General features: G+C 47.4%; 1 protein-coding gene across 8 annotated transcripts in view, besides 1 other annotated feature; it reads left to right on the top strand.

Annotated features, from left to right (window-relative positions):
- Positions 1 to 15,820, top strand: part of Lipc (lipase, hepatic) — a 154,094-nt gene that overhangs the window by 114,213 nt on the left and 24,061 nt on the right. For 7 of the 8 annotated variants that reach the window (NM_001324473.1, NM_001324472.1, NM_008280.2 and 4 more), the window contains one exon: positions 14,446 to 14,636. In NM_001324473.1, coding sequence (NP_001311402.1) covers positions 14,616 to 14,636 — 21 coding nt within the window. In that variant the 5' untranslated portion in view covers positions 14,446 to 14,615. Of the gene's footprint in view, positions 1 to 2,830; positions 3,075 to 14,445; positions 14,637 to 15,820 lie in introns of those variants that run through there. The other variant, XM_006510817.2, reaches the window with a different exon arrangement.
- Positions 2,775 to 3,473: an enhancer, noted in NCBI's record as "VISTA enhancer mm190". NCBI's record gives its function as "enhancer in: heart[4/8]" and the evidence as "EXISTENCE:transgenic organism evidence [ECO:0001131][PMID:17130149]".

Below are 15,820 nucleotides of genomic sequence, written 5' to 3'. Positions count from 1 at the left end.
TCATGATAAGCCCAGGCCTTCTGGCTTCAGTCTCAGGCCCCTGCTTACCCACTTCTGTTCTGATATTCTTGCACCTTCCTGCTTGGTTGACCTCTCTGTAGGCCACCTCTTTCTGTGAAGACTTCAGGCATTCCTATGGGGTTCCCATCTTCACTGACCCCATGGTTCACTGACCCCTCCCATAGAGGTCATTCCCATGGGGTCCCCATCTTCACTGACCCCTCCCACAGAGCCCCTCATCATTGCTGATTATATCTGGGGTATATGACTAGCAGTTGCCTGTTTTAAAAACTCACATTTACTACCTGTGTTCTATTTCTTCCAAAGATCTTGGCCTATCTCAGCTGCCAGTTTGAACCATGAATTCCTAGAGATGCTGTTACAACTTTGAGACATTAATCACTTTGACATGTCCAAGATACTCCTGTTGCCAGGACTCCATGAACACCAGCCTCAGAACAAAGCAGGAAAGGTCCAGACCAAAGTGAGGATGTTTTCAGTTCAGTTTCCCTGCATACCTTCTAAAGCTATACCAGTAGCACAGGCCCTTCAGACCCCAGCCCAGTCCTTACCATCCTGCTTGTCCCTGGTATGCTCTGCTCCTTGGCTTTAAGCACATTTGTCATCTTCCAGGACCAGCTCTGACAGGGAGGATGATACCCACGGGGTACGTTCCCTGTGGGGCCATCTTTATCTGCTTGGATCACCCTGCTCTCTCAGGCCCATCTCAGAGAGGGCAGCCTCCTATATAACAATTAAGCAGTTATAGTGTATGCGTAGTATCAGGCATGATATCCAGATATCTATCTAGATGAGAATCTAGGGAGACACTTGGACCTCACTCTCCACTCTGGGGGGGGGGGTTCAGCCCCCAGTGTCCTCCGAGGTGAAGGACAGCTGAGCTTCCCGAGCAGTATTTGAACAGCCATGGTGGAAAGTTGAAGCAAGAAGCAACAAACCAGCAACTTTTACTCAAGTTTCTGAAGATTAGATTTTAAAGACATGAAAATTCCAGCAGGCATGGTAGCCTATGCCTGTAATCTCAGCACTTGGGAGGCTGAGGCAGGAGAATGACCACTTGATGCCAGCCTGAGATACACCAGACTCTGTTTCAAAGACAAACAAAATCCAACCAAACAAACTAAGAGGTAAATATCCCCATGGCTTATGAGTTTAAAGAGTACAAAACAGAAAAGAGTTTTGGTCTTCCCTCCCTGCCCCGCCATCTCTTAGTCCACTTCAGATGTCCATATCTTCTCAGTGTCTCCTTACACAGATCAAAGTGAATGTAAATGCATTTACTGGCCCCTCTGCCCCCTGAAAGGCATCACAGGCTAGCTGGCATTTGATAATATTGTTTATCACTTAGCAATACATTCTACAGATCTTTCCAGATGGATACCAAGGGATTTGTCTCTGGACTCTATATGGACATCGGAGATATTGTCAGTATTTTATAACTACAGATGATATGACAGAAAATGATTTTGTATTTATTTCATTTTATAAATGTATAGACAGATCCACAGGGTAAGTTCCTACCAAGTAAATACTGGGGCAAAGTAAATACTGGGGTCTCTAAAATGGCTCTGCAGGTAAAGGTGCTTGCTGCCAAATCTGAGGACCTGAGTTCAATCCCCAGGACTGACATGGTGAAAAGAGAGAACCAACTCTGCAAATTGTCTTCTGACAAGAGTTCTAGAGCATGTGCCAACCCCCCAAATAAATAGGTTTGTTTGTTTGTTGTTTTTCAAAATCAATGTGTTTAAGAGTTGGAGCTATAAGCCGGGCGTGGTGGCACATGCCTTTAATCCCAGCACTCGGGAGGCAGAGGCAGGTGAATTCCTGAGTTCGAGGCCAGCCTGGTCTACAAAGTGAGTTCCAAGACAGCCAGGGCTACACAGAAAAAACCCTGTCTCAAATAACAAAACAAAACAACAACAACAACAACAAAAAAAGGAGTTGGAGATATAGCTCAATGGTAGAGCACAAGACCTTGGCATCTGTAGCTTTTGTGACTTGCCTTTCCTCTCCTTGGGAGTGGCATAGGTTTTCACTCTGCCAGCCTGTCTAGAAGGAATATGGCCAAGTATAAATATTTACCTGTCTAACAGTGAGGTTGTAGCAGCATACCCTCAGTTTGTGTTTTTTGTCTGACGACTGAGGGTTGGATCTAAACACATGTTAGAGACCATCTGTGTTCCTTTTTCTGTGAAATATCTCTGTGTCCTATGGACCCAGCACCTGCCGTACCAGGCAGTGCAGCAGAAACTTTACACATCTTCCTCCTTTACTTACAATGCTATGCAGAGGCTACCTGTAAACTTGCCCAAGGTGCACCATGCACTGGAGTGGATCCACAGTGCTCATGTATAGGCCAGAGGACAACTTTCCTTCCTTCCTTCCTTCTTTTCTTCTTTTTCCTTCTCACCCTCCTCTTCCCTCTCCTCCTTTTCCTCCTCTTCCTCCTCTTTCTTTTGGAGACAGGGTTTCTCTGGGTAGCTCTAGCTGTTCTGGAACTTACTCTGTAGGTCAGGCTGGACTTGAATTCACAGAACTCTTGCCTCTGCCTCTGCCTCTGCCTCTGCCTCTGCCTCTGCCTCTGCCTCTGCCTCTGCCTCTGCCTCTGCCTCTGCCTCTGCCTCTGCCTCTGCCTCTGCCTCTGCCTCTGCCTCTGCCTCTGCCTCTGCCTCTGCCTCTGCCTCTGCCTCTGCCTCTGCCTCTGCCTCTGCCTCTGCCTCTGCCTCTGCCTCTGCCTCTGCCTCTGCCTCTGCCTCCGCCTCCCAAGTACTGGACTTAAAAGTGATCGCCACCACTGCCCTGCTAGAGGACAACTTTCAAGAGTCAGAAGTTTTCAACTTCTACCCTGTGCGTTCCAAGATTAAACTGGGGGCATCAGGCTTGGCAGTAAGTGCCTTTACTCAGTGAGTCATCTCATTGGCCCAGGCTCATGGTTTTAACCACAAAGGAGCTGCCTGCCACTCTGTGATAATGGAGGTCTCAAAGCTTCCCAAGAACTCCCGAGTCAGCTGCCCTGGGCGTGGTGCCAAAGACTGCATGCTAAGCCAATGAAGGTAAATTGGGTAAAAGCTGAAAGGGCAGAGTTCACTCAGTGGGGGTGGAAGGGTAGCACGCTGGCTGGGTGTGTCTGACTTCCCTGTTAGAAAGGAGACTGAAAGTCTAGTCTGGCTGCTGGATTTCCTCCTTTGGACAGAGTGCCCCTTGACTGATAGGAGAAGGGACTCAGCTCAGTAGACTTCAAACTGTCTGCAGACTCCATCACACAAAGGAACAGCCAAATGGGAACTAGAAAGTGGGAATCTACCCTCCAAAGAGGAGTCTGCTTTTCCTGGCACAGAAGAACCCGGCCGAGCCAGTCATCCATAGAGCAAAGCTACCTCAGAAACACAGAATTCACAAAACTCACAGAAAGCACTAAAGCGAACAGTAAAGACCTGGGTGGATAAGAACAAACAGTACTCAGAAGGAACTGAAGATTATAACAGAGAAGAGATCTGACATAGCTCTAGAAGAAATGGGGGTAGGCTTGCATTGGATGCCAAGCTCCAGCTGGGTGCAGCGGCTCATGCCTGTAATCCCAGCACTCAGGCTAAATAGAAGGCTGTTGGTGTAGGTCAGTTGGTAGACTGCTTACTTAGCACACACAAAGTCCTGGGTTCAATCCCCGGTGCTGCATAAATTTAGTGTAGTGGTGCACTCCTGTAATCTTGGCACTAGGGGGGTTGGGGAGGGAGAATCTGGAGTTTCAGATCAGCCTCAACTCCATAGAGAGTTAAGACCAGCCTAGGCTACATGTGACCCTGTTTTACAAAGAGAGAGAGAGAGAGAGAGAGAGAGAGAGAGAGAGAGAAGAGAAGAGAAGAGAAGAGAAGAGAAGAGAAGAGAAGAGAAGAGAAGAGAAGAGAAGAGAAGAGAAGAGAAGAGAAGAGAAGAGAAGAAAAAGAATGTGAGGCAGGTGGGCTGTCTGTGTCTAAAAGCATTCCACAGTCAATGCCCTCAGCCCAGGCCTTTCTACAGGAAAGCCCTAGCAAGGGTCAGGGACGGATCAGACCCAGTTCCTCACCAGGCCCCCACTCCACAGAGTGCATTCCTGATGCTTCAGCAGACACTGCCCATCCTGTGTGACTTCAGCTGTAAAGCATAACCTTGGGGACACTGAGTCAAGTTAATGCCCAATGTTGTCCTTATGATACAAGTATTCATCTTCGGAAAGCAAGGCAGCTGCAGCTCTGGACGGGCACACCTGCACACCACAGCCAGCTGTCCCTGGGTGCTACTGCTCTAAGAAGTCCCACTTCCCTTTTGGCCTGGTTAAATCAGACCTCAAAGAAGGAGCCGTGTGTGTGTGTGTGTGTGTGTGTGTGTGTGTGTGAAAGAGAGAGAGAGAGAGAGAGAGAGAGAGAGAGAGAGAGAGAGAGAGAGAGAGAGATTGAACTCAGGCCATCACTAAAAACCAGTGGTGGCCTTAGCTCTTGCGTATGTTAAACCAAAATGACCCTAAGATCGTCCCCCAGCTTGTTGGGTTTCCAGAGGGGAAATCAGGTCCCAGCTGGTTTTCAGGGCTAGAACCCTGCTCTGGCTGAGTCAAGGGGCTTATCACACCTCGCTACATCACCTAGGAGACCTTAGCATGATACAGTGGTTCACAGAGCAGACAGTGCAAAGCCCTTACTGGCCAAATGAGAAGTGAAAGAGCTTGCTCAAGGTCAAAGGCCTCTTGGGGACATGTGTAGAGGGGATCTTCCTACACAAGAGAGGCATAGGAACATCTGCCTTCTGTAGGTCTATAGGGAGAAAAAACTCTAGAGTGCCCAAAGGTAGATTGTCTATAAAAGGAGATGTACAGGACTCACAAAGGAACCTGCTCAGGTGGGGGATGTGGCTTGGTTGGTAGAGTGTTTGCCAAGTTTGCATGAGACCTTGGGTTCTCTCCCGGCACTGCTAAAGCTGCATGTGAGACACCTCTGCGATCCCTGCACCAGGGAACTGGAGGCAGAGTGATGAGAAATCCAAGACCTTTTGGGTATATAGTGTGTTTGAGCCCAGCCTGAGATATGTGAGACATTGGGGCAGGGGTGGGGTGGGGGTAGGGGAGGGAGAGGAGATGGCTCAGTGGGAAAAGTGGCTGCCACACAAACCCAGTGACCTGAGTTCAATCCCCAGAATCCACAAAGTGTTTAACACACACACATACACACACACACATATGCACACACACACATATGCACACACACACATGCACATACACACAGCTCAGCATTTCCATTACTGGAAATGCCTTCTCCTGGGGCCTGATTCTCTATGAGGTCACTACACCTGCCATGCAGGGGTCATATTTCCTCTTATAGGAACCCAGTTATCAAAACTATAGTGGACTTCATGTTCAGAGTGCTTCCTGCAAATCTGGCCAAGCCAGTGTATGGATCTGTCCCAAGGGCAACTTCACTTCCGGAACTCTGAACGAGCTACCATCTGCTCCCACTGGAGTGCACAAGGGAACTGGGTTTCTTGGTTTTGAACCTGTTTCTGAGCCCCCTTTCCCGTTATTTAACCTCCCTAAGAATCCATGTAAGATGAAGACCATGGCAATAACAGCGCTTCCCTCCCGGCACTGTGAGGAGGAAATGCTGTCTGTGCAGATCGTTCAGGAAGTGGCAGCGGAACAGCTGGATGCAGGGAGACCAAGCTCAGTGGGCAAGAGTACTTGCCACATAAGCCTGAGAACCTGGCTTCAATGCCAGGAACTCACAATGGAAAGAGAGACCAGACTGCCTCACCCTAAACACTGTCCTCTGACCTCCACATGCACACCACAGCATGCACCCAGACACACACACCACATACACACAATAATAATGAATAATAATTATATATATATATATATAATTTATTTGAAGTCAGACTGGCCAAACTTGATGCCTAGCACATCTACTTCCTGTGTGATCTTGGTCAAGACACTTAACCTCTCTGAGTTTAGAGAGCACCTTCCTTATAGAGGTGTTATGGGGCTTGGATAAGAGAAGAGACATCAAATGACGAAGAAGTGACAGTCCCACGAACATACCTTTATTTATATTGATTTTTAAACTTTGTTATTTTATATTTATTTTACATTGATCCCTGTGCTGTCCATCCTACCTACTCCACCACCACTTTCATTTACTGTGCATATATGTCTGTGTGTACATGTTTGTGGGTGTATATGCACACATTCCCATATGTATGAGGGTGCGCTGCACTGGTGTGTACATGCTGTGGAGTTCAGAGGTCATGAATCCTTCTCTATCACTCAACAGTACACTTGTTTTCTGAGTCAGGGCGTGCTTGTTAGCTTTTATTGTCAATTTGACACGACCTAAACTCACCCACAAAGAGGGAACCTCAACTGCAGAGCTGCATCCTTCACACTGCCCTGTGGATGGATGTCTTGATGGATGATTGATGGGACAGAGTCCAGCCCACTGTGGGGCTGCAGCATCCCTAGGCAGGCAGATGGGACCGGGCTGTAAGAAAGCCATCTGGGCAAGCCAGAGAGTCAGTAAAGCATCTCTCGATGGTTTCTGTTTGAGTCCCTGTCTTGTCCCCTCAGTGATGGACTGTGACCTGGAAGTAGATAATAATACTAACCCTTTCCTCCACAAGTTGCTCTATATCACCTTGTTTATTACAATAACAGAAAACAAACTAGAAACACAAGGTCTCTCACTAAATCTAGGACCTCCAGAGTCAGCTAGATTTGCCAGTGAAGGAACCTCAGCTACCCTCCATGTCTTCATCTCCCCCGGTGGGATTCCAGCCCTGTGCTACTATGCCTAGCTTTCCACAAGTGTGCTAACCCAGTGGCAGGTCCTTGTGCTTGTGTGGCAAGTATTTTAATGGCTGAGCCATAGGCCCAGTCCTCACTATCACGTTTGATTTCTGCCTGGGTTGCCTGGGCTGGAGATAAGTACAATTGACACCTGGGGAAGGGGTAGCTGTAAGATGCTGAGCCATCATATCAAAACAGCAATGTCAGTTAACCAAGTAAGCCCACACCAGCCAGCCATCCGAATGGGACTAATGTTCTCTATGAAGTTGAGTTTATAAAAGTGAGCTGTAAGGGTTCTATTGATTATCCCGTGACAGGGAAGAGGATACACACATTATCAAATACTCTCTGGGTGGAATATCTATCACTCAGCCTTTAAATGTGAACATGAACGCCATAGAAACATGGAGAAATGTTTATTTTGTTATATGGAATTTAAAAATCATCTACGCAGTTATGTATAGATGTAAAAATATGAATATATGTAAAAAACCATATTCACGTCCGTATGCAGAACAGAAACACAGAGAAGCAAGAAGGCAATCCACTGGAGTGATAACTCCTAAGGTATTTTTAAAATTCTATTTTCTCCTGTTAACTCAGTTTTTGTGCAACTAATACAATTTTAAATGGGAAAAATAGAACAAAACAATCCCACCCCACCTCACCACCACCACCACCACCCCCAAAAAAATAAAACCTGTAAGCTTGCTCCAGAATCTGTTCAGCAGAAAGGCAGATTTCTGCCTTGAGAAAGCAGGGAACACACACATGGGATGGACGAGACAGGAAATAAGATTGAATAAGGAAGTGAGATTAAATAAACAAGCAAACAGGAAACCCCCGCGCACACAGGTGGCAAACTCTTGACCAAAGGTCAACTACCCCCATCACCACAGGGAGGGAGGCTGCACTTGCGCAGAAGCCGGTATCCTGATTCTCTCTTCATGGGTAACCAGCTGTGTAAGCTTTAGTAGGCAGATCAGATTCCACACCCTCATATAAAACAACCATTGGTTCAGATGTTAGTTAGAATTTATCTTCTCAGTCCTACTGTTCCTTAGCTCTGAGGGCTTTTCAGGACTAGAAGCAGAAGCCCTGAATAAAGAAATGAGATTATAATCCATTATACTTCTCCATGTTTTGTGCAAGCCTATACACTCATCAACACAAGTCTGGGGCCTGTGAGATGGCTCAGTCGTAAAGGTGCTCACTGTGCAGCCTGGTGACCTGAGCCCAGCCCTCAAACCCATGACGTAAAAAGAGAGAGCCAGTTCCCATAGATGATCCTCTCACCACCAGACACACACCCATGGTTGCACATATACACCCACACACCAAATAAATGGTAAAAAGAAATTAATCCAAATGTGAGATTTAAGCTTTACCAATTTCCCAAGTGTAAATTATTCCCGTGTATCCAGTCTCAAAGGACCATGGTACAGCTGGAGAGGTGGGTCGGTGGTGAAAAGCATTTGCTCTTGTAGAGGACCTGGGTTCAATTCCCAGCACCTACACTGCTGTATCCCACGCTGCCACCGGGGCAGATGCTAGGCTGTAGGGAAGCACCAAGACAGGGCTTCCAGGGGTGGGAAGATGTGGGGAACGGGAGCTGGTTTAGGGGTCTTTGAGCCTGTGATGAAGACTGTGGAGTACTCACACTCTTGGAATTTCCAGGCGTCGCTGGGAGTCTCAGAAGAGCCGAGAATAGAGTCCAGGTTGGGGACAGTGTCTATCCTGGGGCGAAAAAGGACAAAGGGAGGGAGCTCCCGCTTGCCCCAGCAGTGACTGTTCTTAGCTTGGTTGAGGCAGGCTTGGTGGTAGCTGTGGCTGGGAGGACAGAGAGTCTTTCTACAGGAAAAATAAGCTGAGGCTCTGTAGTCAATGGCTTCTCCATGATCCCCACAGCAGACCTTGATGAAAGAGACAGTCCATGGTTCTAAACTGTTTATCGGCTGCACATGATGCAAAATGAAGGCATACCACACCATACACACTTCTCAGAGTGGACCTGAGATTAAATTCGTCTTGCAGAGAGGAATGTCTGGGAAGGGAAGCTTACTGGTTAAGCCCTCTGGGCCTCTAGCTACCTCATTAGCATGGGGAACTCTATTTTGGGCCTATGTGACCATAGGACATGTTTCTTTAATGTGAGAAGCCTGGTATGTGTTCCAACTCAGGAGTCTGGCAGGGAGCTGGGACTCACCTAAGCCTCAGTGTGTGCCCACCTCAGTGTGTGCCCACCTCAGTGTGTGCCCACCCAGTCTCTGGGTCTCAACCTGCTCTACCTTACCACACTTCCTGGCATGGTTTTACATCCTACACTTGTCTGACGTCCTCAGGCACTGCACTCAATTGGTACACATACCCACAGCTAAGACACTTATACACACAAAATAAAATTTAAAAATCTTAAAAAAACAAACAAAAGCCAACACCACCACAGTTCTGAGGTTACGATGTGAAACATGGAGAGTCGGGAAGGGTGGCTGACAGGGAGATCACCCTCCACCCAGTACATGGATTCCCACCGGAGTTCTGTCTAAAAAGTTCCCAGAGAGCTCGCCTGAGACCTGGACTCCTGAAACTGGCTTGTTAATAGTCAAAGCCATTCTCTATGTCTCCTGTAAGCTGCTTGGCGAGTGGAATGGTTAGACGCTCCTCTACCCTCCCCAAAGTCAGCCAAGCCCCTTGTCAGTCCACATAAATGACCCTGATTAAACCCAGCCTCTCTTTTCACTAAGTGGCTTGTGATTCATTCCCCACCACTGCCTACAACACACACACACACACACACACACACACACACACACACGTCTGTGTAATCCTAGACACTACAGAGGATCAGGACCTCAAGTGGTCTAAGGAAGAGGAAACTTAAATCTTTCCTTTTGTTTAGTTTCAAGCAGGTGCGTCCAACCTGAAGCTCCACAAAGCTACGGATGCCACCAAACACAAAACTGTAAAACATTATGAGATTTGTGGTAGGGAGAGGGTAGCCTGGATTTTTGTGGTTAGGTAACTGAATTCTAAGGTCTCCTGCGTGAACTTCGTGCCCCAGTATCCAAAAAGATAAACAACACATGCACTCTCTCTAAACCCACAGGTCATAGGTTGGACGCCCACGTATGGCCCAAGATGATTTTTTTTCAACCAGTGTGGCCCAGAGAAGCCAAAAGGTTGGACATTCCTAGAAAGCAATGTGTTTGCACCCCTGGCTTACATTAATCCTACTGGGGTGCTTCTGTTAGTATGGGAGACTGGAAGGTTAAGGCCACAGAACCTTAGCAGCAAAGCTGGGACTCAGACCAAGCAATCTGACTACAGAGCATTGGCTTCTGAGAATCCCCAGCACTGTGTCCCACAGAGTGTCAACAAGCTCTGAACAGAGCAGGGCCCCTAATGAACCCCTTTATCCACAGGACCAGATAGGAAAAAGGCACAAGAAGTCAAGGAATAGGGTTCTCAATTTATGTTCTTTTTTAAAGATTTATTTTTATTATTTTTAATTATGTGTACATGTGTGCCTCTGTGCAGGTATGTTGCATCCAAGTACAGTTGCCGAGGTGGCCAGAGGCATCAGAGCTCCTCAAGTTGGAGTTATTTATAGGTGGTTGTAAGTCACCTGTTGTAGATGCTAGGAACCCAATTCGGGTCTTCTGCAAGAGCAGTTTCCAATCTTTCTTTGTTGGTTTTTGAGACAAGGTTATGTAGCCATGGCTGTCCTCGTACTCTCTTTGTTAGACCAGGCTGGCCTTGAACTCACAGAGATCCACTTGCCTCTGCCTTCTGAGTGCTGGGACTAAAGGCACATACCACCATGCCCAGCTGCAGCCTGCAATCATAACCTCTAAATCATCTCTTCAGTCATTTCCTCTTTTTTTGAGACAGGGGGTCTCATGTAGCCCAGGCTGGCCTCAAACTCCCTATGTACCTAAGGATGACCTTGAACTCCTAATCCTGCTTCCGGCTTCTAATTGCTGGGATTAGAGATTTGTGCCACCACATTGGGTTTATGCAATGCTGGGAATGAACTGAATACTTTAGGTACGCTAGGCTAGGCAAGCACTTGGCCTACAAGGCAAACACTAGGGCTACCACGTCAACCCCATATAGGAATTTCCAGTGTCAACGTGGCCCAACTCTAAGTCATTTGCTTGATGCCAGCAGCCACAGAGTGGCAGTTCCATTTACGTTGTGGGAATGTTCCATCCCGGGCAAAGGATGTGGTTGGAGAATTTTCAGGGACATCGAGAAATTATGGTTTTCCAGGGGGACTCCTGCCAGGCCTGGGAATATTTTCAGCAGTACATGTTTGCAGAGCAAGAGTGTGGTAAGCACACACACACACACACACACACACACTATAGAGCGCAATTAAATAATGAATTCGTGGAGATGTTTTGCAAACAGCTCTGCAGGGGCACATTAGCGCCCAAGGCCTTCAGCTCATGCACTTGCTTCATTAACTTTATCTGGTACCTGACAAGCACCTGACGTGCGTTCCACCGAGCAGAATCATCCTGCACGGGCGCTGTAGGCAGAAGGCAGCAAAGCCTAGCTAAAGCTTCAACTGGCTTTCTCCAAGGCCAGATGGCCTAGCTCGGTTGCCTGAAGTCATCCACCTGATGATGTCTTTGCCCAAGGAAAGAAGATGAAATTCATTCTTGTATGAATTCCTAAGGATCTTCTAACCAGGAGCTGGCTTGGAAATGCAGAAATCACTGCAAGGGATACTACCCGAAATCCTTCTGACTAAAGGAGGAGGTGTTTGGTACTTACTGCCATACAGAAGGCAACCCTAGGACCACCACCTCATTTTCCAGGATAGAAGAATAGATTCTCCTGAAGTAACTGACTGTTTACCTTGGCCAATATTGCCTCTCTCAAAACCACAGTAGCTTCTTGCTTCATACCACAGGAGTCTTGGTCTCTTGAGAAGACACGAGAGGCTAAAGAGATGCCTTAATGATCAAGAGCATTTGCTGCTCTTGCAGGTTCCCAGCACCTCTAACAGGCTACTCACAACCACCTGTGTGTAACTCAAGCTCCATGGAATCCAATGGCCTCTTCTGACTTCATGTACACACACACACACACACACACACACACACACACACGAAAAAAATGCTGAGAACATGGGCTGTGGATGGGCCTCAGCAGCAGAGTGCTTGTCAACATGTACGAGGCCCAGGTTCAATCCCTAGTCCTGGGGAAACAAATATGCACAAAGCAAAGTGGATGTGTAGGAACTGATACAGAGATGTAAATGGTCTGGTTCCCGAGATCTTACAAGATCTGCTCTTAGGAGTATGTATCAGAGATCGCATAGATTTTGGCAAAGATTTAAGTAGTAAGATGGCCATCAGAGAACTGTTCTAAATTAAAAAAAAAATCTGGCAACAAACTAAACATAAATAAAACAGATAAATTATGTCACCTTTTAAAATCATGTTTGTGAAATTTTTCTATTGCTATGAAAAACTATTCAGGCAGATGGAAAAGAATATAAGGCCATTCGTGTCTGGTCCCAGGAAAAAGGCCAAAGAGACTGGAGAGAGAAGGCTTGATGCTTAAGAGCACACAGTCCTCTTGCAAAGGACTTGAATTCAGTTCCCCAAAACCCATGTTGGTGCCTCACAAATGCCTGTAACTCAAGCTCCGGGGACCTGAATACCCAGAGGGCCCTGTGGACACTTGCTTATATACACATACCCATAGACAGATGCACATGCATACACATAAATACAAATTAAAATACCCCCCCTTTTTAATCTGTGGGACAAATATCTCTGGGAGGGGGGAGACTGAAAGGGAATGTTCAAATGTTACTTGGAGCATGGCCTGAGGCCTCTCCCAGCAGCCTGATAGTGCCTCACAATGTGTGTTTTGTGATGTTTTTGTTAAGAATCTGTCTGGAGGCCTGTGAGAGAGTTCAGTGGGTGAAGGCACTTCTTGGGACCCACATGGTGGAAGAGGAGAACCAACTCCCAAAAGTTGTCCTCTGACCTCTACTCATGCATATCCACATACATATACATACACACACAAATAAATCAAATATAATAATAAATTCTTAACCTGTTATTGTGTCTGCACAGTCTCTTCAGCTATGATTTGTGTGTGTGTGTGTGTGTGTGTGTGTGTGTGTGTGTGTGTGTGTGTGTGTGAGTTCAAGTCAAGTTTTTTCTCTGTATCATGCATGCCCTCCTCTGGATCCCGTGTCTAACTCCTTAGTTATAGTACTAAGTAGTACTAAGCCCCTCTCTACACCACCCCTCCAACTTGTACTCTTCCACCGAATCTCACTATTTTAGGCATCAGAATCTCGTTTCTTCCACCATTTCTCATTATCAGGAGTTTGGAAACTCTTTAACTTAGGCTCCACTATAGCCTCTCCTCCGGGCCCCTCCCCAGCCCTCTTCTTGGCATCCTGTCTGCAGCCCTCGTGCAGCCACATGCAAAGCCTGCTTTCCCACCCGCCTCTAGTTCAGACAGAGCCAGGCCTGGAGCATCGAAGGTGGCCAGTGTGCATTAATTAAGAAGAGGAAGGAATGACCAGACACATGCCTGTAACACTGTCAGCACACACACAGGAAAGGGATCCGAGGGCAGAAGTGGAGAGTGGTCGGCTTGGTTCTCCGTGAGCTCTATCTGGAAATGGTTTTTCTTCTTCTCCTGCATAGCTGGCGGGTCCTGGGCACCTGGGCTAGAACACATTCTCAGGGCTGAATCCAGAATCAATATACACAAGAAGGAACCGGCCCTGGGAGGCCAGTGAGAGTAAATTTTCATAGAAAGACAAGATGCATAGATGAAAAGTACTGAATGCCAGGGCTGAATCTGAGTTCAGTTTCACAACACACCCAGGAGATAAAGTCCAAGGTCTTTGGCATTCATGCTCTACCCTGCCAGCTTCTCTCTGTGTCTTCTGGTCATGAGCTCTCATGCTTCTGAGCTATTCTTTATGCTCTTCCCTCAGCTGGAAGATACCACTCCCCATCCCAAACACGCACAGCCCCAGTCACCCTTCCAGGCCAGACATAGCACTCCAGGACAATCCATTACCACTCACCATGCTCCTCCACAGAGAGCCCCTTCAGGGTTTGTGCTACATACTATGTCTACAGTGAGAATGAACAGAGTGAGCCTGGAAAGGTGGCATGTAGTGGCCCACACTCTCTGCTGTCTGCTGTCTCCCCAGCCCTGGAGACAGACCTAGGTTCAAATCCTGACTTTGCCTCTTCCCAGAATTGTGATCTAGGGTAAGGCTCCCTATCTGCAAACCTCATTCCCAATGGCCTTACCTACATTCTTCAAGCCTTGGAGTCAGGCCTAGTACATTGCTAGATGTTTCCTAGATGGAGGGTCAGGTCCCTTACTTGTGTGGGGTATTCCCAAGTCCCCCCCCCCCCGCTGCCACATGCATACCCCACAGTGAGTATCTTTGAGTTCCTCAAAGATGGAGTTCATGCTGGTTCCCAGTATTGTCCAGTAACCACCAGCTGGAGCTCAGAACCACCTGTGAGTGGTCCTAGGGTCTGTGAGTGGTCCTAGGGCCTGCGTTGACGGAACACATGCCAGGCATAACAGATAATCCTGACTCTCTATTCCAGAGCCCTTTGGGAGAAGCCTTGGAGCTACTGAAGCTAGCAAGCCATTAAAGAAGCCAGAGACCAGATTCCTGCTCTTCCAAGATGAAAACGATCGCCTGGGCTGTCGTCTCAGACCTCAGCACCCGGAAACACTGCAGGAGTGTGGCTTCAACAGCTCTCAGCCGCTTATCATGATCATCCACGGGTGGTCGGTAGGAAGTGCTGGCGTGCTGTATTCTCTGTGTGTTCCTGGTAGCTGTCTTTTTCCCTAGTGCGTTGGATTTTAATAACGCCAATGATAACCCTACACGTGGTGTTGGTAAAGCACCTCCCAGTGATAGTGGAAATATTGTGTGTCTGTGTATGTATGTGCGTGAGAGTGCAGGTGCCTACCAAGGCCAGAAGAGGGTGACAGGTCCCTGGATCTGGAGTTACAGGTAATGGTGTGCTGCCAAGCATGGGTGCTGGGAACAGAACTCAGGACCTCTGCAAAAGGAGTGCATACTCTTAACCTTGACCCATCTCTCCAGCACCACATCAAAAATTTGTATGTGGGTTCTAAGGATCAAGCTCGGGCCCTGGGTTTATACGACAGGTGTTTTTTCAGTGGAGCCTCTCTCCTACAGCTGAGGAGTTGGGATTTATTTTCTGTCATCTACATGAAAATTAGTCTTTGAAGAGCTGGCCTCAAACTCATCATGTAGCCAAGGATGACCTTGAACTCCAGATCCTCCTAACTCCACCTCCAAGGGCTGGGATAACAGGTGTGTGTCACTGTGGGATAGGACCTAGACCTTCACGAAATGCTAGGCAATCAGTCCACCGACTAAGCATGAAAATTATCCTTGACATGAAAATATCCTGAAACCCCTACCTCACCTGCTCTAGAGAATAAACTGGCTCACATACACATACACACAAACACACACACACACACACACACACACACACACCCTGTCAGCTTCATTTTTTTGCCTCATCTCCTCTGAGCCCTCACTTGTGCCCTTTCCTCATTCTCTTATCTAGCTCTCCTTTCCCTATAGGTATAGCCTCAACCTGGGTCTCCTGCAGGCCCTCCCTGCCACAGCCCAGCCTCCCCCAGGGCATGAGGAATGGTCCCTGAGTTCCCAGGCCCCTCTGGCTCATCTCTCTGCTGGGCTTTCTCATTCAGTTTCTCTGATCCACTAAGCTGTAAGTTCCTATCTGGAATAGGTTCTACCCTATTCTTGTCTGACATTGCCAACCAATACCCACTAGACATTAGGTGTTCCAAAATGTTTGTTAGCTGAATTAATGGTAGAGTAAATGAGTTTGGTTTTGAAATGCAACACAAAGCTGCAAGCTCTTGTAGAAAAATGTGCTCTTTGGCCTAAAAAAACCAGTGTGCAACCTCTGC

Source organism: Mus musculus, chromosome 9 (genome assembly GCF_000001635.26).
Source record: "Mus musculus strain C57BL/6J chromosome 9, GRCm38.p6 C57BL/6J".
NCBI lineage: Eukaryota > Metazoa > Chordata > Mammalia > Rodentia > Muridae > Mus > Mus musculus.
This window is presented reverse-complemented; position numbering and strand designations above follow the sequence as displayed.